At 32.4% G+C, this 15,466-nt stretch overlaps 2 protein-coding genes across 2 annotated transcripts; both read right to left on the reverse strand.

The window, feature by feature from the left end:
- Window positions 1-3,862: 3,862 nt before the first annotated feature.
- ABO5 (ABA Overly-Sensitive 5) lies at window positions 3,863-7,966 on the reverse strand. Its single transcript, XM_085743433.1, has 2 exons — window positions 7,202-7,966; window positions 3,863-5,516 (listed from the first exon to the last, which is right to left on the reverse strand). The coding sequence occupies exons 1-2, from the start codon at window positions 7,913-7,915 to the stop codon at window positions 4,311-4,313; spliced, it is 1,920 nt and encodes a 639-aa protein (XP_085599559.1). The 5' UTR covers window positions 7,916-7,966; the 3' UTR covers window positions 3,863-4,310.
- Window positions 7,967-8,957: 991 nt separating this feature from the next.
- On the reverse strand, window positions 8,958-14,986 carry PMP (putative type 1 membrane protein). Its single transcript, XM_085743434.1, has 11 exons — window positions 14,843-14,986; window positions 14,679-14,756; window positions 13,008-13,103; window positions 12,833-12,908; window positions 12,651-12,746; window positions 12,481-12,554; window positions 12,278-12,385; window positions 12,043-12,180; window positions 10,523-10,628; window positions 10,114-10,325; window positions 8,958-9,395 (listed from the first exon to the last, which is right to left on the reverse strand). The coding sequence occupies exons 1-11, from the start codon at window positions 14,909-14,911 to the stop codon at window positions 9,327-9,329; spliced, it is 1,122 nt and encodes a 373-aa protein (XP_085599560.1). The 5' UTR covers window positions 14,912-14,986; the 3' UTR covers window positions 8,958-9,326.
- Between the last annotated feature and the right edge of the window lie 480 nt (window positions 14,987-15,466).

Consider the following 15,466-nt stretch of genomic DNA (forward strand, 5'->3'; position numbering starts at 1 on the left):
GTCGTAATTGAAAAAAAAATCAAATATTAAGGATAGCTACAAATAACTTTGTAAATTCATAGAGCAACTATAGTATTTGGTGATAAATATAAATTAAGTATATTAATTATTCAATACATTTAAAATATGATTTTTTGCTTATAATAATGATCGAAAGAAATACACTACTAAACACATATTCATTATACCATATTGATTCATGAACTGAAATTAATTATCTAACAAAAATATTTATTACATATAAACGAAAAAATTATTATATAGAAGACAAGTTGTTCTTGATAAATATTTAAAAATAAAAATTAAACGTGGACAAGTTATCGTTGATACAAATTGTAATATAATTGTTAAATTATTAATTTATCAAAGACATTTATAGTTGATACAAGTTATTTATAAAAAATTGTTCCTGCTAAAACATTCCTGCTATTTATAACGCCACCTCACTTCAATTCTATAACTATATTGAACACTTATAATATAAAATGCACGAGATAAGTGAGCATTGACTAAAATCACATAAATAAATCAAATACATGGGATGAGATGTCTTTGACTAAACTAACCTTGATTTACATGATAAGTTGTCAATTTTAAAAAAATTGTTCATGCTAAAATGTTTAAACTATTTAGAATATCATCACCTCAATTCAATTCTACAGTGATATTGAACACTTATCAACTAAAATGCACGGGATAAGTGGATATCAAATAAAATTTTGTAGACAACTAAAATGCATGGGAGAAGTGCGCATGGATAAAAATTTCAAAAGTAACGTAAATGCACGGGATAAGTTGTCGCTGACTAAACTAACTTTGATACATGATATTTATATATAAAAAAAAATCCTGCTAAAAGTTTCTTCTTATTATGATGTCACCTTACTTCAATTCTATAATGATATTGAACACTCATAAACTAAAATGTCATTGTAGAAATGAGCATTGACTGAAATCTCATAAATAAATCAAATACACTGAATAAGTTGTCATTGTCTAAACTAACCTTGATTTAAAGGACAAATTGTGATCTATAAAAAAACGTCCCTGCTAAAGTGTTTAAACTATTTAGAATATCATCACCTTGATTCAATTCTAAAATGATATTTAAAAGTTATCAACTAAAATGAACGGGATACGTGGACATTGACTAAAATTTCAGAAATAAATCAAATACACAGGATAAATTTTCATTGAGTAAACTAACCTTGATTTACAGGATAAATTGTCATTTATAAGAAATTGTTCATGCTAAAACGTTTAAACTATTTAGAATATCATCTCCCCAATTCAATTCTACAATGATATTGAACACTTATCAACTAAAATGCACGGGATAAGTGGACATTGACTAAAATTTCAGAAATAAATCAAATACACAGGATAAGTTTTCAATGACTAAACTAACCTTGATTTACAGAATAAATTGTCATTTATAAAAAATTGTTCCTGCTAAAACGTTTAAACTATTCAGAATATCATCGCCTCACTTTAATTATACAATGATATTGAACACTTATCAAATAGAATGCACGAGATAAGTGGACATTAACTAAAATTTCGTAGATAACTGAAATGCATGGAAGAAGTGGGCATTGACTAAAGATTATGTAGTAACGTAAATGTACGGGATAAGTTGTCACTGACAAAATTAACTTTGATACACGGAACCAGTTATTATTTATAAAACGTTGTTCCTGCTAAAATATTCATGCTATTTATAATGTCACCTCACTTCAATTCCATAACTATATTGAACCCTTATAAACTAAAATGCACGACATAAGTGAGCATTGACTAAAATCACTTAAATAAATCAAATATAAGGGATAAGTTGTTATTGACGAAACTAACCTTGATTTACAGGACAAGTTGTCATTTATAAAAAAAATTGTTCCTGCTAAAGTGTTTAAACTATTTAGAATAACCTCACCTCAATTCAATTCTAAATTGATATTCAACACTTATCAACTAAAATGTACGAGACAAATGTACATTTACTAAAATTGAAGTAGATAACTAAAATGCATGGGAGAAGTGGGCATTGAATAAAATTTCAAAAGTAACGTTAATGCACATGATAAGTTGTCGATGACTAAACCAACTTTGACACACGAAACCCGTTGTTATTAATAAAAAATTGGTCCTACTAAAACGCTCATGCTATTTACAATATCACCTCACTTCAGTTCTATAATGATAGTGAACCCTTATAAACTAAAATGCACAGGATAAGTGGACATTGACTAGAATTCCATAAATAAATCAAATACACGAGATAAGTTTTCATTGACTAAACTAACCTTAATTTACAGGATAATTATAAACTAATGCTATTTATCAAGAAAAAAAACATCAAGAATTCTTCAAGAATAAAGAGTAGCCAATCACAATGCACTATTTGCCACAATTCAAGGAGGTGTGGCTAAAAAATAGGAAGTGGACAAATAAATCATGCAATTAAAACTTGCCACATGTGTCTTGAAAAATTCTTGATGATATTTTTCTAGATAAATAGCATTTTCCATTTAGAATATCATCGCCTCACTTAAATTCTACAATGATATTGAACACTTATCAACTAAAATGCATGGGATAAGTGGACGTTAACTAAAATTTCGTATATAATTGAAATGCATGGAAGAAGTGGATGTTGACTAAATTTTTTGAAGTAACGTAAATGTACGGGATAAGTTGTTATTGACTAAACTAACTTTGATACACAAAATGAGTTGTCATTTATAAAACGTTGTTTCTGCTAAAACGTTCTGCTACTTATAATATCACCCTACTTCAATTCTATAATGATATTGAACCCTCATAAACTAAAATGCACGAGATAAATGGCCATTGACTAAAATTCCAGAAATAAATCAAATTCACTGGATTAAGTTATCACCCAAAAAGTTTAAAAATAATATTTATACATGGGACATGTTTTCACTGATAAATTTTTAAAATGATTATTATACACATGACAACTGTCACTGATGTATTTTTAAAATGATTATTATACTCTTGAAAAATTATCACTGATAAAAAATTTAAAAATTATTGAACATGGGACAAGTCGTCACTAATACACATTTTTAAATAATTATTATGCACATGACAAGTAGTCACTGCTAAAAAGTTAAAAGTAATTATACACAAGACATGTTATCACTGAAAAAAATTATAAACAATAACACACGGGTCATGTTGTTATTAATATAAAATTTAAAATACTTATTATTTACGGGATAAGTCATCAATGATACATATTATAAAATTATTATATAAAAAATAATTATTATACAACATGTGACAAGTCATCGCTAATACATACGATAAAGTTTACTATACATGGGACAAATTATCACTTCTTGAAAGTTGAAAATAATAATTATACACCGAACATATTGTCACCGATTAACTTTTAAAATGATTATTGTACACGTCCTTAAAAAAATGATTATTGTACACATGATAAGTTGACAAACATAGTTTAAATTTTTATAAGTTGATATGTTTTTTAGTAGGAAAATTATATAAATTGATATTATTATTGTTTAAACCTGCAAATAATTTTTTTTAAATTATATAAATCGTTCACACCGTGAATAATATCAACAAGTTAAGAAATGAATAATAAACGGTATAAATTAATAATAATATCGACATTATATATATATATATATATGTTATAAAATTAATAATAATTAACTTTTAAATGGTATAAATTTTAACTGTTCAATTACAAAATGACAAATTTCAAACTACTAAAAATCATCCCCGACCAAGCACTACCCGTGCGGATGCACGGGTATGTTACTAGTATGCAAATAAAAAAAAAAAAAAATAGACAATAAAAGAAAAAGTATTACATGGCCAAATTCCTCCAATGTTATTCAATACTTCATGCTAATCAAGGAACCAGCATGGGATTGTATACTTGGGGTACAAGCTTGGAAATCTCAAATAAAAAACCAAGAAAAAATAGCCCTCCCCTTTCCTCTAAAACTAGATTTTTCCTGTTATTATTCATGTAAAAATGAAGGATTCTATATACAACTTTACTATGATGACTTTATCTAGTATGAGCTTGCTAACAGATCCTATAACGAATTAAATTATAAGAATCTATATGAGATTCATAAGAGAGAGAAACCATACTCTTTTCATTGAACTCCCGTGTTTCAAGACAAAGAAACCATATATGTTCTTCACCTCAGCCGCAGAGCTATAATGGCTTAGACGAAAAATCCCTGAATTACAAAGAGTATCTGCACAATGAATGTATATCAATGATTTTGTTTTCTATGACTATATCATTGTAGAGGGCTAACAACCCATCCTGTAATTGGGTTCTGTCTGCGAACTCTCAACTTCCCGTGCCTACCACTTTGCAATCGCTCAAGCACTGCATATGTTATTGAATCTGGTGTCAGTCCTTGTTGCTTAAGTTTTGCATAAAGGTCCACTGCCTCGGCAGTTCTTCCAGATCTTTCAAGACAATCGAGTAAAATATTATATGTTACTAAGTTAGGAGAGCATCCCTCGGCAATCATTTCATCGAATAAACTACACGCCATCTCAACTTTATCCGTCTTGCCGAAACACTCAATAAGTGTACTATAAGTTACAACATCAGGATTTAACCCTTTCTCTTGCATCTCTTTAAATCTCATGTGAGCTTCATCAACATCTCCATTCTTTCCGAGGCAGTTGATCAAACTGTTATAGGAAATAACATCGGGCTGACAATTACTATTCTCTAGCTCTTTGAAAATTTTCACAGCACTGTCAACTCTTCCAGCCCGTCCATAGCTGGAGATCAGAATATTGTATGTGAATATGTCTGGTGGAGGGCCATCTTGTTTCATCTTTTCGTAAAGATCATGGATATGCGATACTTGTTTCAACCTACCAAGAGCTGTGAATACTGTATTATACATGATTGTATCAGTAGTTATACACTTTTCGTGAAATCTATTCAGAAGATCTATTGCTTCTGCGATTTTACCACTACTGCATAGACTCTCCAACATGGACATGTAGGCATCTTTATCGCCCTTGTCATGAACGTTCCACATGTTGCAAAATAGCCTATGTGCTTCAGAGGAATGGCCCAATTTGCTTAAAGTCCTTACAAAATATGCATATATCTGCTTATTCATATATTTTTTCGACATCTCCACAATATTGTCAAGCTTATTAAGCTGTCCTTCAGCAACCAAAACATTCAAAAGCACACTGTATGTAAATTCATTAGGCTGACAACCATTCTCAACCATTTTTGTGAAGAGCAGGACGGCCTTGTCCGCCATCCGCCCCTTGGCAAGAGCCTCAATCATAGTATTATAAGCAATCAAATTTAGAGTGAAGCCCTTTTCTAACATTGCCTGAAAGAGTGCTAGCGACTCGTCAGTTTTGCCGGCTTTTCCAGTCATTCTGATCATAATGGTGTATGTGAACGTATCAGGCTCACAATGCCTCCGCTTCATGTCCTCAAAAACTTTATATGCTTTATCTACCTGCCAAAATATTGAAATACACTATAATTGGTAAACAGAATCAATAGAAGTAAAATGTGCTTCTCAAAAACAATTTACAGATCCCGTAGAATTCAATTAGATGGTCATCCATCTATTCACATAAATCTGATCTGGCACTTGCAGGGAAACATACCCATACAAAATTCAGACAAGCCCAAAGTAAACAATTTCATAAAAATAAAATATTAATAAAAAGTAAATTGATGTTTCGTTACCATTATCATAACTTGTACAGCCCAAAACTCATGAAGGGTTAACAAAACAGAACATACAAATAAACTGTATTTGATGCAAATTAAAAGTAAGACAGGTAATTTATAAAATAAGAAAAGTGAAAAAGAGACATATTTTGCTTCTGTAAAAAGGGTGGAACAAAAAGACAAGGGATGCTGACTGACACATGTATGTCAGCTAGAGGCAGCTAGCATATGTTCATAAATAGACTCATCAACCTCATGTAACTGATTGAGAAATCATTCTAACAGAATTCAGAAAACAGTTACAACAGAAAAGCTAAAAGCTCTCTAGATTCATCATATTGCGGTTTTCTATTGCAACATAACCTAATTAAAATGCTGTCAATCGCAGATCACAGAAAATAGCAGTTTGTTCAAATTCCGCTATGCTACAGTGTTGTAGCGCAGATATAGCCGCTATTTGACTTTTGTACCAACAAGCGTGTTGTGGAACAATAACAGTTTGTTCAACTTCAAATTCCGATACGCTATAGTGCTGCTATAGCTGCTATTTGACAACACTGCCTGGTTAACCGCTAGCACCCAACTAACACTAAGGAAACATTTGGGAAAATAAATTAATGAAGGAATGGGGAGAAAATCCGCATAAGTTGTTTCTATGAGCATATCATATAAACTATTTTCATAAGTTCTGTCAACGACTTCAGAGAGTATTTGGACAAATTAATGAAATGCTTAGTCAAAATCTACATCATTCCCTAACTCTCTACCCAAACTCCAATCCAACCGAGTTAACTGCTAGCACCCAACTGGCACCAAGGAAATATTAGGGAAGATAAATTAATGAAATGCTAATTCAATAACTGCTTATTGCACAAATGCTTGTGAATAAGCTAATTTCAGAATTGAAAAGGAATGCGGAGAAAATCCACATAAGCCTTTTCTATAAGCTATATTAATAACTTATAAAAATAAGCTATAAATTCTTTCGAAGACTTTAGGAAAAAAAAAAAAAAAAAACTTAGTTATGCACCTAGTTAAAAAGCAATTATTGTAAAAGTATGTATAGCATATCTACACAATCAAAGACAAATTTCGAGGAAACTCTGCATAAGCACATAGTATAATAAACTGCTTCGCCTAGCTATTATCGCGTGCTTATGAAAACAAACCTAAAACAATATCCTAAGCTATTTTTCATCAAATTTTCCAAACAATCAACAAGTGCCTATATCATTACACAAGTTCAAATAACCTTTTACACAAATGCTTATGTCAACATAATTCTAAGTCCCAACACATCTTTTCTAAACGCTCCCCTAAATAATTCAACTTTATCCAAAATGGTATAAGAATCTATATTCATCTCTCCTAAAAACATGCATTGTAATAAAAACAAACCAATTCAAAACAAACAAAAAAAATCATGAACCAAAGCAACTAAACAAAGAAACAAAAAACACAAACCTTTTGATCCTTAGCCAAAGCATCCAAAAGCATATTAAAAGCAAAAATATCCAAAGAATAACCACATCTCAACATATCCAAATAAACCCCAAAAGCTTTATCACAATCCCTCAATCTCAAATAGCCTTGAAGCAAACACTTGTAACTATAAGCATTAAACCTAAGTCCCCATTTCTTAACCAACCCAACACACCTATCCAAATCACCAAAAAACCCAATCAAAATATTAACCGTCGAAATCGATCCCTTCACACCGCGTTTCTCCATATCATCAAGCAGAGACTCTGTCTGTTCGAATCTAAGCGGGGAAGAGGAGCGTGAGAGGGTAAGGAAAAGACGGTTATAGATGAAAGGGTCGTTTTTTAGGAAGGGGCAAAAGTGGAAGAATTTGAAAGCGAGGGTAGGGTTTTTGAGGGATTTGAGAATGAGGGAAGCTTCGAGAGGGGTGAGGGGGATGGAGAGGGATTGGAGATAGTGGGAGAGGTCGGAGAAGGGGTCGGGGAGGGTGGTGGTGGGGGTGGTGGAGAGGAGGATTTGGGTGGCTTTGCAGATGAGGTCACGGCGGGGGAGATTGTAGCCGAGAGGGTCGGAGGGGAGGGGTGGTGGTGGGGTTACTTCGGCGGCGAGGGAACGGCCGGTAGGGGAGGTGGATGTGATTTTTGCGGTGTATTTTGTGGCGAAGTGGCGGCGGAGATGGTGGTGGTGTGGTTTCATTGGTGGAAGTTGGATTCTAGTTGTTGTTCATTCAAAGATGTTTCATTCAGTGACAAATTACAGTGCTTTGGTAGTGAAGGAGTAGACTGAAATTAATTTCTTCTTTTATTTAACTATATTTTTTTTTTCTTCTTAAAATGAATATATCAAAACATTTTAATTTAGGAAAATGTTAACTAGTTAACAAGACCCTTTAATTTCACTACCAAAAAAAAAAAGACCCTTTAATTTATAAGAAAAATTAGAGTGAAAGATAATACTCCAGTCTAAAATAGAGAAGACATTCGAATTCAAAGAATACTTACAAATGAATTTATATTTACCTCATTCTAAATGAATTGACAAGACTAGAACTCGAAAAATCTAAATATTAAAATAAGAGTTATGCTTATTTTATTTTATTTTTTTTATCAAAAAGAGTTATGTTTCGTTTATCATCAAGAAAAAGAGTTATATTTCCTTCGGTTCTGCCCAACTTTATTCCTCTCTCTAAATATCTTAGTAAGTGTCCTTAACATACTCCAATCCAAAATTTATAAATGCGGTCATACTAACAAATATCTTAATGGAATCTGTTAAGAAGTAAAAAAAAAGTTTTATATAAAAAAAAAAACAATTTAAAAAATTTCTAAGCGTTGAATGCAACATTCCCAAAATAAAATTTCCTTTATGAACTTCTAAAATAACACTTGTTACTTTGTTAGCATTTATCTTATGAATATCCAACTATAAAAAAACCCTAAAATACTTTAATAAAACAAAAACCTACAAGACTAAAGATTAATCATTTAGATATGTAAATTTCATTACCTGTATTTTTTGTTCTTTTATTTTCACTGTACCAAAACTAAACATTTTTTAAAAATTTATTTTTCCAATTACCTGTTGTAAAAAGCCATTTAGAGTCGAGATTGTATTGTCATATTGCCTATATCATCATTATCCTTGGAGAAGACCAACATACCTACAAACTGCGAGCTCTTACATTTCTTAAAGTAAACGCAGCAAACCATTTAGAAATAGGAAGACACATGAATAAACGTTTCTGAAATTTTGGTATTTTACAATATTATTCCATATGCCGGAAATGTCAATCATGAGGTACACATTATTGGAAATGGTCGGAACAAATACAACTATCCAATTCCTGAATAAGGGGTACAACATCCATGCTTCACATCTATAATAGCCCCTCATTTTGATGACCTAAATCCTAATTGAACAAGTTCCTGATACATGATATTATGAATATAAGAAATTGGCTACATCGATCCAGTAACAACAATAAATATAATAATGCACACAGATTAGAGGCATCTAGAAAAAATCCCCCCAATCAAAAGGTTGAACGGCAGCGCCGGTCGTCCCCGGTTTGACAAAAAGATTTGTATCGGTATGTTTGTTTCCATGCCTAATCAAGTTTGACATTAGAATAGAGAAGTGTGTCCCTTGTGATTGGCATATACAAGAGGTAACATGTCTGTCAGAAGAAAAAAAAAGTGAATTAGTAAATACTTATAGTCATACATAAACTATCAACACTCTATCACCCTTGAATCAGAAATGACATATCATACATCATACATGACCAACATATGTAATATATTAGCTAATTGATATTCCCACTTTGTCGTTTCCTTGAAATAGATCCATGAACATGGGGAGAATCGAGTACCCTCTTTGAGGCCCTTTAAAAAGAATAGTAGATCATCGTGGAGCTAATCTTTGATTTCTACGGGTGGGCTTCCCCGTCATAGGTGCTGGCACCCTGACCGAGTGACATCTCAACTCATCCACCATATTTAACCAAAAAGAGTGAATAAGGGATAATACTAAAAGTCTAACTACTAATTCTGATACTAGCATCCATTATACAAACATAGAATCATTCATACATTAACCAAATTAACATTAGAATTTTTATCCTGAATAAATTTTCAAATTGTTGCAAAGAAAGGGTGCCGCCCTTCTCCAAACAAAGCTCCAGACAAAGTTTGGAGAAGAAGGGGGGTGGAAAGTTAAACTGAGCAAATGAAATAGATGAAAAATATCTTCCCGAGATTACCTTTCAAGTTCCAATTTCCAAACATTTAGCTATATTATAATGACAAACATGTTTGACTACCCAGAACAGTTTCTTTCTAATTTTTGTTTAGGATGATAATATTAACAGTATGAGTATTTCACAAATCACTTACCCCCATAAGAGTTGAAACAAGCAAAATTATTCCGGTTATCCAGGCAAGGGTTATTCTAACCAGTGCCACTTCTGCAAAAGTTGTGTTCAGTGCATTTACTTCTTCCAACCATCGTGCCCTATGGTAGTGAGGAGGAGTAAGGATAACATTAAACTTCTTGCTGGACTCATGTGGAGTGGCCGTTTGACAATAGATGATTCCAACTATTTGACCTGCTCAGTCATTGATCATCAACAGGTTCAATAAAAGCAAATTAACTTTTCAGACCAATAATTGTCATCTAAAGAACAAATAATCAGCTTGAAAGGTTGCTACAGTCATTTGATTAGGATTCTTATACTAAAACAAATAACTTCCAATTTTGTAATGCTCTAGTTTAAAACAGCATGTAAGCCTGACAAAAATTAACCTTTGTATGCTTCTTGCAATGAGCCAAATATCTTTGTCAAAGTTACAAGTAACAATTCAACTCCGTGTTGAGCAATAATTTCAGCTTCATCTTGCTCTTGCAAAACCTGTATCATATTGGTTGATAGGATTAGACAGCTAAGATCCATGTAAAAAACATCTACATACTACAGGTAAACAGGAACAGAAATATGTATTCAACTAATTTTTCATTGATAAATGAGGTTAGTTAGATATTATGCAATGCCATTATGAGCTATCATACATGTATCAATATTGATGATAAACCAGTTAAAATGGCAAACCCAAATCCTTCTTAATGGTTTAAGTCAATAGCTATATTCCTCTACATCTATCTATTAGAATTTCATTCACATTTGGATAGAAGTGGAGAAATATAAAGTCTCACAAGACATATCAGTAATAGACAAAAATTGAGAAAAATCATGGCAAAGAAAATTGTTATCACAGCCAACGTTATCACCACGGCACTGTATATTGAAACTTGAAATAACTGTTTCTCTTTCAAATTTGCAGACAGACGTCCACATATTATGTTCGTATGTTATACATGTATAAAATAAAGCACCAATCAAGTATTAAAAAAAAAATGCCTGCAGTGACTTGCTATACAAAATCTATGAGGTGCAAATTTACATTGAGAAAGAACAGAAGACAAACTCAGCTTATCACTTTGGAAGGTCTTGTGTTCAGGTCGGTATAGTTTCACCCTCACAAAAGAAAAATTAGGAAGAAAAAAAATTATGAATGGCTTCTAGGAACATTGGCATCCAGCCTAATTTCTTTTCTATAAAAAAGAAATATAATTAAAACAAAAATAACAAATATATAGGGGGATAAAACATCGTCCATGACTGAAATGAAACACAAGCATCAAAAGGGATCCTAGTCCTTCGATTTGCTCTGGAATAGCGTTACCTTATTAATCCCCACTCCGATTCTGTCAATGATTGTGTAATTGTTTTTGTTTCATCAAGAAAGTAACCATCTTTGAGAAGTGAAGAGATTGTGCAGTTATGCTTACGTTGTAATTCGCTTTTTTGTGTCTGTTTAATTTTAGTTATGAGTTATTTTACTTGTTCTTGAGGATAGCTTATCTTCGTCTCTATTGCAGTTACTTTGTTTTAATAAGACTCTTACTTTGTTTTAATAAGACTCTTTTATCAACAAACATAAAAGCACGATTTTCTCCTTACAGACATTGAAAAGAAAAGGAAACAATAAATTATTTCAGACAATGAAGAATGCAGCAATGTTGTCAAATCTCTCTTAAAACCGTAAATTGAGGCTCCTTTAAAACATACATAAACAGATCATTTGACTACAAACATGATCATTTGACTAGAAACATGTCATATTAAATATACTCGCAAGGTTACGATGATACTTAAGCTATGTTTAGGTCAAATAATAACACTAGATTCAGTAAACACACTATGTCGAGTTTTTTAATAAAAGAAGGTAAAAATAAACAAGAAAATGAGGAAGAAAGTTGCACACCTTAATGCCATTGAAGCAACCTGTTAACAGCTCAGCTGGGCTTAGTGTACTCTGTGATAAATCATGATGCCTCTGGATTGCCCTTTTGACATTTTGAGTGAGAGACAAAAGACCTATCACAAACTTTCTTTCTGCGTCCTACAAACACAAGCACATAAACCTCCTAATCAGTCCCAAAAAATACATATATAACTTTTAAGTAGATAAAGATTCCTTAAAAAAATCCCGATCACACCTTTGACATATGTAGATTCGCTAAGGCACCATTTGGCAAAGGAACGGAAAGTACTCCATTTAATGGCTCTAGGGCGTCAGGGGCATATGATCCACCGATCAAAGATGACTAAAAAACAAAGACAGGGTCATTTTCACATATACTTGATAGTCAAATAACAATGAGATAACCCATAGACATGTATAATATGAATCAAAACTCACAAAATCACTAATTTCTTTATCGGTGACGTCTTCCAATTGCTCATCCAAAGAAGACACAGAAACGTCATTTTCATCTGCAAAATTTAAAAAAGCAAAAGTGAAGTCTTTGACACAAAAAACATGGTAAAACCATATCAGTAGTGCCAAAAAACCATTTCCGTTTTATTCACCTGGAAGTTGAATGTCAACTTTATCTGAACCAATATAATTTGTATCCCATAATGACTTGCTGAACATTGCATTATCCTGGACAATTTTTTCAAGACCTGCATTCATATTAAAAAATTATTATTTAAATAAAGAGAACGAATTACAGAAACTGATTATTACACTCAAAGCAAAGGCCAGAAACCATTGATTCCATTCACTTCCAGCAAAAACACAGCACGAGGCCTATTGAATGGATTAGGAATCAAAACTTCATTCAACTGTAGAAAGCAAAACATAATGACCAATCAGATCTCTATAACAGAAGTGTGATGTAAAATAAGGTAGTAAAAATTGAACATCGCTAATTATTCAAGAACCTTGGATGAGCTGGAGGCTGAAAGGGTAGAAGGAGGAGCAAAACCGAGCAAGACTGGCACAGCAGCACCAACTTCTTGAAGCGAAATTGAAGGATGCTGCAAAGTGAAATGGCACCATCTAGTGAGATCATTATATTGATTTTAACCATGACAACAGAGTGAAGCAACCTCATTCGCAGAGATAGAAGGATGTTAGAAAGGATGAGTGTGATCAATACAGTTAACCATCAAAGCCAAACCAATAAAATGGAAGTTAATTAATTTTCTTTTCTGACGGAAATAAAATGAAAGTTAATAAGAGGATGGGAAAATGGATAGGGAAGTCAAAGTAGCAAGTTAGTTTATTTAGTTAGTTCGTTAGAAGGGGTTAGTTATACAAATGAATTAGGGGGGTTGTAGGAGAAGAATTTCATTATCCATTTTCTGTGCAAATTGAACACAACAGTTCGGTTCCCTTGATCCTTTCTAGGAATTCCCTTTTATTTTGGAGTTCCTAGCAATCAATTTCTTCCAAAATGATAAGTAACAAGAAAAATAAAATATAAACTTTCAGCATGCTAAATTAAAAAACCACCCTTCTCAAACATCATTTATATATTTAGTTATGATCGAATACACCATTTTACAAATTAGTTTATGTTATTATCAAAATAGTTGTTAAATAGCGGCTATAATCGCGCTATAGTGTTGTTGCATAGCAGAATTTGATGAACAAATCACTATTGTTTTGCGATACACTATTTAGTACATAATATTGTGAAATAGCGGCTACAGTCGCACCATAGCACCATATAGCAAAATTTGAACAAATCACTATTCTCCGCAATCCACATTGACAGCACTGATTATGAATCTGTTATGATCTCAACGGCTGAGAATAACCGAAATTGAGAGTTTAAGGTACACATGACATGTGATCCACAAATGAAGGAGTTGGGGAGAGAAAAAGCTAACAGAAAATATTCCTCTACATGCTATAAGAGGCAAATCAAATGATTGGCAAAGGGGTGAAGAATCTGATTACGTCTCTATTCCTCCCTTGGCATTCTTAGGAATGATTGCTTCTTCTTAGTCTTGTGCTAAGCTCTATCTTACTTTTCCCTTCCATAAACTGTATTGTCACATTGGTTTACTAGTGTTAATCTCTGTTATGATTGCATGGTTCATTATTCTCTAAATTCCTTCAATTATCATCTCACAAAAAAATCACAAACCCTTACAAAATCATATCAATAGAAACAACAATGGAGAAGAAAAATCTTCTACTTCAGGTTTCATTCTCAAGTGTTATTACTAGTTAGTTATCTTATTACAAATTTATTTCTTGATTATTATAGAATCATAACAACCTAATGAACAAATTTCCGGATACTTAAATGTTGCAATTCAATTATAGCATCGCAACTAGTAAACAAAATCCTCCATTCATCAACTATCACTACTTTCAACATTTAAAACAATAACAACTAGGCAGAATGTTTATGTTGCATGATTATTGATAAGATTTCAAAATCGAATTTGATTTGATTTTCATTTCTTAATTTTCGCACCACCATGTCTTATCAAAAATTAACAGCATATAATAATTCAATTAAAGTACATCAAATTTGAATCGATCAGAGATGCAGTGATGATCCAAAAGAGCAGAAGAAGGAGAATTAGAAGTTAAACCTCATCGTTGGATGATCTAGCGCGAAGGAATTGATTAGATGAACTATCGATGAAGAAAACGGAACCAGAAGCATAGCCCTGTGAAAATCAAACAAAACGAAAATCGTTAGATCGAATTCACAATCGCAATCAAAAGCGAAATGGATTGAAGAGAGAGAACGAACCCTAGCTTGAGGAGAGAAGAAAGATAGGAAGAGGATGAAGGTACAGATGACGGAAACGGGAAACTTCATCTTCTCAGAGAGAGATCTGGTGGTTCCACTTCAGCTACGTGCTTCGTTGTTTGTTTTTTTCTCTGCAAATATCATATCATATAACTCCTTCGGATTCGTTATTTGTTGAGGGCATGTTACTACCCGCACCCCCGTATAACAAAAATTGGGATTTTGCAAACTAATGAATTTTTTTTATTGAGTAACTAGAAGGAAAAAAAAACCCGAAATTATATATTATTGCAAATACCTCCCTCAAATTAGAGAAAAGACAAAATTCCCCTTGAGATTTTTAAATTTACGTTGGTTCACTCCCTCCGTCAGTTTCCTCTGTTAATCCATATGAAGTGGTCATTGACGGACTAAACGTTATGTCAAGTCATATAGAATAATTGATTTTTTAAGGTAACACATTCTCACACCTTATAGCTCTATGTGCAAAATGTCCACTAAAATTGATAATAAATGGGCAAATTAATCCCTAAATCATTAAACTTTAAATTGTTAATGCTAATTTGAGGGTGCTATTTAATGCTCATTTGTTAATGTTAAACGTTTGATTTTTTTTCTTTTAAC

This window comes from Medicago sativa, chromosome 2 (assembly GCF_051527215.1).
Source record: "Medicago sativa cultivar Bolivia chromosome 2, Bolivia_mono, whole genome shotgun sequence".
NCBI classification, from domain to species: Eukaryota; Viridiplantae; Streptophyta; class Magnoliopsida; order Fabales; family Fabaceae; genus Medicago; species Medicago sativa.

What these genes read in the sequence shown, in the direction of transcription:
- ABO5 (XM_085743433.1), bottom strand. Translation starts at nt 7,915, where the DNA reads ATGAAACCACACCACCACCATCTCCGCCGCCACTTCGCCACAAAATAC. An exon ending in CTTTGGCTAAGGATCAAAAG is followed by an intron (nt 5,517 to 7,201) that starts GTTTGTGTTTTT and finishes ATATTTTGGCAG; the next exon opens with GTAGATAAAGCATATAAAGT.
- PMP (XM_085743434.1), bottom strand. Translation starts at nt 14,911, where the DNA reads ATGAAGTTTCCCGTTTCCGTCATCTGTACCTTCATCCTCTTCCTATCT. An exon ending in CTAGATCATCCAACGATGAG is followed by an intron (nt 13,104 to 14,678) that starts GTTTAACTTCTA and finishes TTCACTTTGCAG; the next exon opens with CATCCTTCAATTTCGCTTCA. An exon ending in CAGCCTCCAGCTCATCCAAG is followed by an intron (nt 12,909 to 13,007) that starts GTTCTTGAATAA and finishes TGCTTTCTACAG; the next exon opens with TTGAATGAAGTTTTGATTCC.